Source organism: Hipposideros armiger, unplaced genomic scaffold, assembly GCF_001890085.2.
Source record: "Hipposideros armiger isolate ML-2016 unplaced genomic scaffold, ASM189008v1 scaffold_22, whole genome shotgun sequence".
Classification (NCBI taxonomy): Eukaryota; Metazoa; Chordata; class Mammalia; order Chiroptera; family Hipposideridae; genus Hipposideros; species Hipposideros armiger.
The window spans coordinates 4,094,421-4,105,459 of record NW_017731372.1 but is presented as its reverse complement, the minus strand read 5'-3'; the positions used below and the strand labels follow the sequence as shown (position 1 = coordinate 4,105,459).

Below are 11,039 nucleotides of genomic sequence, written 5' to 3'. Positions count from 1 at the left end.
ACACTCGCAAAATCGCACACAGCCGACCATATAACAAACTCTGTATTTTGAGTGGAAATGTTAGGGGGTCATCTTATACGCCGAGTCGTCTTATACGCCGGCAAATACGGTAATTGGTTTAAGTAGAAGTGGGAAGTGCATTCATCCAGGAGAAAATGAAACACAGTGATGATAACATTTATGCTTGTGGTATATTAATCATAGGCTCTTGTCCACTTTATAAATATAATTAACAAGGTCTCATAATAAGTGTGGAATATATAGGTGTTAGGGGATGTGTCTTCCATTTTCAGGGCAACAGGCTTGTATTGAATGTATTTTTAAATTTTTTCATTTTTTTATGGTCACGCATAGTTTTTATTTTTTAGTTTTATCGAGATATCATAGACAAACAAAATTGTGAGATATTAAAAGTGGACATTGTGGTGATTTGATATGCATGTACATTGTGAAAGTATTCCCACCATCTAGTTAAATTAACATATCTAACACGTGACATATTTATCCTTTTTGTTTTTTAATGAGAACATTTAAGTCCTACTCTCTTGGCAAATTCCAGTGATATAATACAGTGCGCTTATTTTCAACAATTGGCAGGTGGTGTCAGGCCAGTGCGTGGCCCTCATGGTCTGCGACTCTAAGAAAAACAAAAATTATAAATAAATTTAAAAAAAAATGTGGGTGGAATCCTAAAATAATGTTGTCTATTTGTGGCCACAGTATAAACTGGCTTAGGAAAGAAAAGAGAACAAATATTTTTACTTTATGGTTTTGTAGAAGATGAAAAAAAATTTTTTTTAACTTACGAGATCAACCCTCTGAAGCTGGCTAGATCATGTGGGCTATTAGTAGCCAATCTCAAATGCCTGCGGAGAGAAGTTCAGTGAAAATATGTTGTGTGGATCAGTGTGAACCCTGAATTCATGGTCATGGCACAATATTGTGTGGGAACAGGGTAGTAAAATGATAGTTGTGTGGCACTAAGTTTAGTCTAATAAACATCTTTATTATTACTAGGATTTTTACTGTAACCCTCTTTAAATTCATTATTTTAATTTTACAGAGGAAACAATGAAAAATAATGGTTGAAATACACTTTGCTAATTAGCAAAGGGATTTGACAGGATTAAAGGGACAAATGCTGAGGAAGATAGAAAAGAGGCAATTTGAGATGTTTTGTGGGCTCATCTCTATCTGTTTAATTTACGTATTTTACAGCTCTTTTGGTCTTTGTGACACTCTAGAACCCGATGAGGGGGCTGGTGTGACAAAGGCGGTGTAGGAAATGTGTGCCCTTTGCAAAAGACTTTGGAGACACAGAAATTATGAGTTGTTGTTTTTTTAAAGGATCTTGGAAAAGAATTGCCTCGTATCGTTCAATATAAAAATAGCCTTTGCTTCTGGGTGCTTTGTGACGATAAAGTAAAATTACTGAGTTAAGGCGAGTACCCCATCTGGGAAATAACAGTTGTTGGCATTAGAACCTTCTCCCGTGCTATTAGATGTCACTACAGATAGTGTTCTCACTTAATTTTGATATTTTTTTTCAGGGAAAAAGCAAGAGGCATTGCTCTCAGTGGCACCTTGTCCTCTTTCTATTGGGCCATAACTCTCACAAGAAAACAAAAGTGTACCTACCGCCCATATCCCATAATCCCTGCCTGGTGCTCTGCTCAAGCCTGCAAATCCTCTCTGATTAGGATTAGGGTTCAGTTACACTGTTGTATTGAACTTTTTGGAAGACAAATTAAAGAACATATTCTTCAAACTGTGGTGTTAGTAAAGGGAAAGGAGTCAGTTTTAGAAAGTGAAGTATAAACGTTTAGGATGCAGGTGGTAACCTTGGTGTAATTATTAGGAGTATCTCAACAGCCACAAGTGATGATGTGGCGTTTTTAGATGAGAGCTCTGAAACAGTTCATCCCCATGGAATGAACAAGAAAGTCCATACAGATAGACTGTCTACCATGGGAAGAAAACAGGACCACTCCTATTTCTGTGTATTCTCAAACCTCAGTCCTTACTTTTTATTTTTCACATGTTGTAATGTTTGTGGTATCCTATATTAGAGCACAATAGGTTTCTAATTTGTAAATAAATATGCATTTAAATTTTCATGTGTAAAAACGTCACCATTGGCCATATTGAGTCAAAAGCATTTAGAGACCACTAGTCAAGACAAAACGACATTGTGTTCAGTTTTCTCCATGGTTGTGACTGAGTAGAGGTTCGATGTTTAGTAATTTTCTGCAGGAAGAGGTCTCCCAGCAAATTTTCATCTTATATTTATGCAAGGGATGTGTTTTAGTGGCTGGTTGCCTCCCTTAGTGATTGGTGTTTGCTCCTTCCTGATGCCCCGTTTTGTTCTCTCACAAGTGTTCAGTGTTCTAGAGCAAAAAAAAAAAAAAAAAAAAACCCAGGGAACCATAGGGCCATTTCAAACACTTTTATTTTACATATGAACAAACAGATCCCTATTACTAAGAGTGGTGCAGGCAGAGTAACCCTTTCTAAAAGATGAGGAGAGAGAAAGTAAATTATTTAGCAAAGTGTCATGTACTTGATTTTAGCAGTGCCTATAATCACTTATAGTCAAATTTGTGTAGAGGTAAGTTAAATGGCAAAATTATATTTGAGAATTAACTGTTGATTTCCTGCGTTCTGTTTCTTAACTTTTGTCATGTTATTCTTCATTTGATGAGAAGTCTGGGGTTAATAATTTGCTAAATCACGCTTGCCTTATAGACTGAGCACCAGATCAGTTCTTCTTCATTAAAATCAAAAAAGTAATATTAATTATATGGAAATGTTTGGAAGATTGAATTCTACTTATTCCGGCTTGCTTTTACAACTTATCTGCTAAGTCCATGATGAAGAAAAAAAATAGTTGACAAATCTTTTAAATTGGAGAAAAGTCAAATTAATTACCTAATTAACACAATTTAAAATTATTTTTCAAAGTAATGTCTTCTTTAAGAGACACTTGCATAACCATTATGCAAGCCAAGAAGCACAATTCCACCAATTTTTTTAGAAGCTTCCCAAAGAAGTCCTTAGAATTACCCCTTTTTATAAACCGGGTTAGTTTATAAAGGATAATATGAATGAATGAAAGCCAGATGCAAATTTATAGTTTCACAAGGCAGTGAGCTCACATTACCTACTTTTCTAACAAAAACCAAAAATTTAGATAGTCTAAGAAATCCTCATGGTTGATGTTATGAAAACACTTCCATCTGAGCATCAATTTACTTAATCATCCAAATATATCTTCTTGGAATTTTGATCAGGGAAATTTAGTATATTTAGTTGAACAATAACATTTTTTTCATCTCACATATAGTTATTAGATGCTTACTGGGTAAATCAGGCTTTATACTTAATCCTTATGTTTCTCTATGTACAAAATATAATTTGAGACTTTCCCCGGTAAGATTCTTCTTCTGGTGTATTTACACTTGCTGAATTTTTACAAATTTTCACAGTCATTCATCATGACAATTTTGACTTCGAAAAATATATTTGTATACCTCATATTAAGAATTAAATTTTCTCGGAATTACATTTTCAAAGCTGTTATTGGAAATGTAGTTTTTAGTATAACCATGCTATTGCTTTCCCTTATAACTGAAAACATGACTCCTTGAGTGGAGTGCTCAGAGTTTGCTTAATTAATGGAAGGGGATTTTATCATGAAAGCATATACATCTCTGTTGAAAAACCATGGCAAGTTTTTGTTTGTTTGTTTGTTTGTTTGTTTGTTTAAAACAGCTTGTTCTAGTAGAGACCCTGTAGGAAACAGTTCCTGATGTTGCCTAAAAGCTTTGCAGCTATGTCAGAGGGCAGTTATTAAAATTGCTATTATTGAGCTGATCACTGAGTAAAAATTGTCCAGGAATTCAACAGATAACAAGAAAAGTACCTTATGAGGAGTGAAGTCCACTGAAGGACAGTCAGTACTGCACCATCACAATGGCTCAGAAAAATTGCTTTGATTGGAAAGAGAGGGTTTATGTGACTGCTAGAGAGATGTATTATGTTAATCATTTGTTCATTCATTTATTCATTCATTCAGATATTTACTGAGCACATGTTGTATATTTGATACTGTCCTTAGCACTTAGTGATAATTGCCTAGTCCTGTGGGACAGAATGTTTTAAATCCATAAACAATTAAATTAAATGCTGAACATTCTTCTCTTCTTGGTAGTTATTCTGTTTGATAATAACAGGAAAATTCTACAAGCAGTCTGGTAAACCCCTGATTCAGCCAGTGAGTCTCAGAGAACTCACAAGAGAATTGATAGCTATCTTCATGATTAATTAAATGGGATTTGACCCAAACAGTTCAGAAGTCCTAAAGACTGGGGATAAGCCAAGAAGTTATTTAACTTCTAGGATTCAGAATGGATATAGAGAAGCATTGTAGAAACATATGGAGAAAAAGTAAGAGAAGCAAAACATTCCGTGATTAATAGTTATGGCTTAGGGAGACAGGCAGTAAATTGCACTACGTTTAGTGAAAAAAGATTCCAAATGGCTCTGTATTGAGACTTAAAGGTAATCTAGGGATAAAATTGTGCATATCTTATATACTGCAGATTTTCATCCTTGTAAAGGATGACTGAGTGACACAATGTGTTGATTCTTTCGTTATGATCATGAGATGTTCTAATGGCAGTTTTCCTAATTTTAGAACACGTACCTGGCAGGAAATGGACAACCTCTTGCATGCTGAAATTGAAAATCCCAAAATATGGGTTCAAATGCTAGAGAGGTTTAGTTACCATTTATTTATTTATTTATTTATCTATCTATATATCTATCTATCTTTTTTCTTTTTTTTTTTTTTTGCCTTGTGTTTTTCTGACCCTAATAGCACATGAGAAGTTTGGTTTAGCAAGTGAGCTATTGTTTAATCGTAAAGTCATATTTCCATTTGTAAAAAAGAAAACAGAATTTACAGCCTTACTGGAAGAGTCTCTTAGTTCTTGAAGCACGGAGAAAACACTTCATTCAGTTAAATTGCTTTGCTATAAAAAAGGAAAAAAAATCTACTAAAGCAGAAAATAAGTTATTTTGTCCCTTCATAGTAAGGCAGGGGGCATTTGATTAATAAAAATAAAGTCAAACAGACCAAAAAAAGTTGAAATCAATATTTGGTAGCTAAACTAAAATACTTACTTGTAGACCAATGCAAGAAATGATCCTCATTTTCTTTAGAACAAAATTATGTCTGTATCTATATTTTATAATACAGGTGTCATTTTAGAAATCCAGACGAGGGGCGTAGAGTTGATAACCTTAGTCCAGAATGGCTAGGTGATTCCCAGGATGTCTCTTCCTATTTTATTTTTTCTCTGTAAGTATTCTATGATTCAGGAGCACCACAGGGAAAGAAAATCCAATTTAAGGGGAGAGGACCTTGCACACTCAAGTTCTTTAGGGCAGAATGGGGCCAACTGCTAGGAACTGTGGGACGGAAGCAAGGTAAGGAGGCTTCTTTCTGATAAAATGCTACTTATCTTCAGACCCACCTGGTTTCTAGGTAAGACCCTGGAAGAGAAGAGGCACACTTTGTGTGATTTAGTGTTTCCAGCCCTACCATGCAGTGTGGGCAAAAAAGGCTGGTGGATAAATGATGGGAAGGACAGTAATTGAGATCACAGGAACACAGACAACCAGGCCAATGAAAGAAGCCGGTGATACGGAGCCAGGCAGGCCTGGGTTTGATTCTAGCTCTCCTGCCTCCTGTCCTGTGAGACCTGACATACGGTATTTCACCTACTGAGACTACGATTTCTCTCTTGCAAAGTGGGGACACTTCCTGTTGGGATTTCCAAGAGCCTGTACACCTGTCATTCACTCATGACTTCTGAACAGGCTGTGAGAGTGATGGCAATTGAATGATCAGTTTAATTTCTAATAAAGGCAGCTGGAGATACGGCTTCAAACTATGACGAACGGTCTTACGAATAGCCCTGTCCTAAGACAGTGGAGAAATGAGGAGTGATTCGGGATGTGACTTCCCTCCGATGTTTAGGAAACCCATCTGGAGAGAGAATGAGTTTTAAGCAGTAGGGCCCATCTGAACTTTTCCTAGGCTGCATTTTTTTTTGTGCCTGTAGTTTAATCGGCTAGATTAGATTAGGCCCTGGCCGGTTTCCTTATTTGAGCATCAGGGAGAAGTCCAGAGAAAAATGACACCATTTAAAAGAGCCCGTCACATATCATAGGAGAGTCAGGAAGAGACTTCTTTTAACTACTTGGAAAAGTTTAGAAGATGCCTGAAACCTTTGTACTTCCACCCTTCTCTGCTATTTTTATTGCCATCTGTCTGCTCTCCTATAATGATGAGCCAGAAAGTTCTTAAAATGGAAAGGATTTGTGTGCATATTTTTGGTGGCAACAAAGAAAACAGCCATGAGGTGACTGCTCCTGCCAAGTGGGTGAGGAACCCAAGAGGGGAGAGTGGGTTGTAGAATACTGCAGGCCACAACTCAGGAGTCTGTGGAAAGGAAAAAAAATGGCGGCATGGCTGGTTGGACATGGGGTTAGAGAGTGAATCCAGGACAGAGAAATTACCCTAGATGCTTAACAAGCAAGAGACCAATCGACCCGTTAATCCTGAACGTAGCCAGATTAAAATTAATGCTTATAGGAGCCAAGAAAATTTTTGAATGTTTCCTAATTTGAAAGCACAACGAACACTCTTTTTAGCAAATTATCTCAACATTTACAGGTAATTTGATTTGGATAAGATTTTTGGATCAAGTGAATTGAATGATGGGGAAATTAATTCATAAATCTTAGTTATCAGAAAGTGAGGATTTGTGAGTTGTTTGACAATACTCCCATATACATTAGTTTTTCCTAGATCCTTTGATTGTCGGTATTTCATCTTAAGAGTGTTAATTAAGAATGGGAAAACATTGCCCCCCCCCACCCCACTCCACAACCCCCATGACCATGACTTAGAATCCACTAAAACTTGTGGGGTAAACATCTTGCCCAAATATAAACCTTTTATGATTAAGCTAATTTACTCTTTTTAAACTGTGACATCCTGTTTATAAGAAAGAAGACTTATAAAAAGTCATCGTGAGCATAAACTAACTTCTAAAATCAACATCTTAGTGAATGTAAGTGTTAAGTGAGTCACAACTATTTGGATGAAGATTTTCTGGTTTTGAAAGAGAAAGTACTTGGAAAAAAATGTCATTTTGGTTTTATTGAAATGGAAACATTTGAAAAATAGAATTCACTAGCGAGCCTATCATATAACAAGTTTCCACACACATTTCTTAAGTCACTTCTGTGAATTTGTAGAGTTCCATCCCCCACGGGCCAAGCCTTAACCATAATGAGATGCATTTAGCCTCCATAATCCTTCCCAGAAAGGACATTTTTAAAAACACTTGCACAAGGTAAAAATTTGCACAATATTTTGAAGGTAATATTATTTACTTTGAAAACTGTACTCTTAACATTATTTGTCCCTAACGAAAGCTGAAGTTGTGTCTATTAACATTATTTGCCTGATAGAAAAAATGGTCTCTTTGTACGCTTATCCTTCAATACTTGAAAATGTTATTGCGAGCAACTGGAAGTCTTAATTTACATAGAGTAGTGTTATAGCCAAAATTTCATATTTGAATTTTAATACATACTTGCTATTTATTAGCTGTTCTTATGATTGTGTGGGTTGAATTTTTGAGAGGTGAGTACATTCATGACCGCTGCGCTATTGACCGTAAAATCCTTCTCTCTTGCTCTTCCCCATTAAGCATTAGATGTGTGTTTAAGGATCCCACTGGGTGTCTCCAACTGTTTGTACCTCAAGCACTTCAAACCTTTCATGTCCTTTTATTTGGTCCCTATACCCTCCTCTGTGTTTCCTGTTCAGTGGCGAGCACCATCTCCCAAGTGAGGGTCTCTGGTCATCTTAGAACCTTCCTTTCACTCATCTCATCGACTAACTGGTCATTACTCCTTGCTGATTCTGCCTCTTCTTTTCATTCCAGCCTGGACTCAGGCACAATAATTTCTGAGCTTGTTCAGAACAAAAATTTCTCTTGGGGCTTCCCTGTCAATCTTTCCTTTTCTGCACTAGATCTTTCTGAATATGCTGTCAAACATGCATAGAGGACTTATCTGTCCGTGAACTTTTGCTTACCACCCCACCCTGCATTAGGAACAAGTCCTTCCAACCTGACACAGCCTACTTTTTCTTCTCTTCTACCCATCAACTCCCGGGCCCCTGTCCATATGTAGCTTTAGCCACTACTTAAAAGTCCTTTGAATATGCCCTGTATCTTCACACTGAACTTTTCTCTGTGTTGATCCTCATTGCTTAAGACTCATTTTCTCTCTTCTCACCTTCCCTCTTCCAGAATTATTGGGTTGTCGGAAAAGTCGTGACGTGTCTTTCATTGCAAAAATGCACCATGACGTTTCCAGCAACCCAGTAAAATTCATTTCTCCTGTGTCCTCTGCTGGCACTATTTTATTCTCTTTTACTATCACGGGATAGTATAGTGTATTATGGCTAATTGTCTGTGTGAGGCTTTCTCGGGCTAAATTATGCATTTCTCAAGAGAGAGACTTGTTTCCCTTTCTTGTGGAACAAAAAGTAACTGTTCAGTGTTTAGAATTCATTAAGTGACCCATTAATACGTGTTGAAGTAGGGATGTGTTGAATGTATTCAAATTCTCATAGGTGCAGTTACTGTGCCAAATAGATGAAGAAGTAACAATTAGAGTAAAGCAAAAGAGTTCCTTTGCCAATTTTTTTTTTAAGGACTAGGGATTTAAATTTATGATAAATGTGGGAATTCCTCTGAAAAGTCTGAGAATAATGAATGCCAGTATCACCTGCAAATTACTATTTGTTCAAGTTAGACCCAACAAGTTATTGTCTCTGGTGTTTTATTAATCCATTGTATTGAGGATTTTAAAGTAAGGACCACTTTAAAATCCTCCAGGTTGGCACTGAATTTATTGGTTAGCATATATTCATTGGTTAACGTGAATTGATTGGCAATAATGTAAATATACTAAGTTAAATGCATACCAAAAAAAGTGTCATCTTTGTCTTCTACTTGTCGCAGTAGAGGTGGAAAGAAACACTAGTACACATGGAATAGTTAAGTGCTAGACTTCATTATAAGACACATTGTAATAAATAAGAAAGGAACATGAAGCAAGAAAACACCATCATGACCTGGAGAAGTAATGCAATGTATAATAAGCTTTTCATTAAGAAAAGCTTATTTCACTGGTTCTTGCAAAATAGATAAGGATTACATGAGGGAAAACGAGGAATTCCATATGAAAAAAAAATAACAGGGATCAATGAACAAGAAGATTGCTATGTTTTACAAGCCAAACTTCAGTTGATAATTTTAGCAAATATCTATATTAACTTTTGTGAATTTGAAGTTATTTCTTTTTTTTTTGTTTTTTCCCCTCACAGGTGGATCTGATATTGAATATCTAGACTTCTACAAGCCTGTCGTGTGGTTTTGGATCCTTGTAGGACTTGCTTATTTTGCTGCTGTCCTGAGCATGATTGGAGACTGGCTCCGAGTGATATCAAAAAAGACGAAGGAAGAGGTGAGAGCTAAGACGTTTGCAAAAACACTTCTGTTTCGCTAATGCAGTAAAGGTTTCTAAAAAATCTTTTTTTACATATTTTTATATTTTTAAACATATTTTATATATTTTAAAACATTTAAGTGTTATATTTTTAAACTTATATATTCGTATATATTTTAAAACATTTAAGTGTTACTCAAATTTTTTAATATTTATGTTTGGTGTGAATTTGCTGTGTGAGGCGATCATGAGTTATATATAATTCATTCAGTTAACAAATAGTAAATACTTCCATATGCCGATGCCGTCTAGGGGCCGAGGGTAATTTGGAATGAAAGCAGATGTAATTAAAAATGTTTCCTTTAGTATTTCTTTTTCTTTTGTTTCATTTCTCTTTTTCCTCAAAGGAACAAAGTGAATTTTATGCCGTAACAGAAAATACAATAGAAAATATGTGTCGAGATACCAGTGGCGTGAAATAGTGAACATACTATGTAATATTGAGTTGTTCTTACTGTAGTCAATTATTTCCTTTTCTCCTATGTCTGCATAAATATGTGCAAGTGTACATGTATATACACACACGTGTATACACACATATGTGTATACCCCACAGCTGTATGCATTATGGTCAGTGTCCTTATATACAGATCTCAGCTGCTCAAAAGATATCCTTTGACCTATTTTGAACAACTTTATATATAGAAATGAACATTAGAATTTTGACCCAGGACATTTTGGAAAATTTGAAATTTAAATCCTTATTGTGAAATTTTATAGTTTGAAAATTAAGTTTTGATTTTGTATTTTCAAGTCTAGAAGTACTATTAGTTTGAGTGTGACAGAGTAATGTTTTGTTATGAAGTCTGTGTTTTTTGCTTCTGGATCTAAGCCAACTTTACTAATTTTTTCAGAAAACTATAAAACCTATAAAACCTGCATGTGTAGTACCCACTGTCTTCCTTTAATTATCCCCTTCATTTCATTATCTGGTGTTCATAGGCCAAGAGACACCAGTGTCAAAATCTTTGATCGATACAACAAGGAGCATTCCTTAAATATATACCCAAAAGATATAGAATAAGATAGGAAATTATAAAATTAATTTCTCTCTACAAATATTTTATTTGAAATTCAAGTCATACAATTTCATATTGATGCCCAAGGTGCCTATGGTAATTAGAAAGAGTGTAAGTTATCCAACACTTCTCTTCATGCATACCATATTTTTCAATTGGGAATTCATGTATTCCGTCTGTATGCATTAATCTGTATCTTAGTTGCACCAAAACCCAAAATCTTTTTGTTATACACAAATCAGCAAGACAATATAAATTAAATCATGTGGAAAGTTCTGCTTTAAACAGGACCCCACTGATTTGCCTCAAGCTTAGGATCATTTTATGTGTGTACGTGTGTGTGTGTACGTGTGTGTGTGTGTG

The 11,039-nt window shown here is 35.6% G+C and overlaps 1 protein-coding gene across 5 annotated transcripts in view; it reads left to right on the top strand.

Moving 5' to 3' along the window:
• KCNK2 (potassium two pore domain channel subfamily K member 2) overlaps positions 1-11,039 on the top strand; it is a 107,615-nt gene that overhangs the window by 59,902 nt on the left and 36,674 nt on the right. For all 5 annotated transcript variants that reach the window (XM_019635425.1, XM_019635423.1, XM_019635424.1 and 2 more), the window contains one exon: positions 9,476-9,615. In XM_019635425.1, coding sequence (XP_019490970.1) covers positions 9,476-9,615 — 140 coding nt within the window. The remainder of the gene's footprint in view (positions 1-9,475; positions 9,616-11,039) is intronic.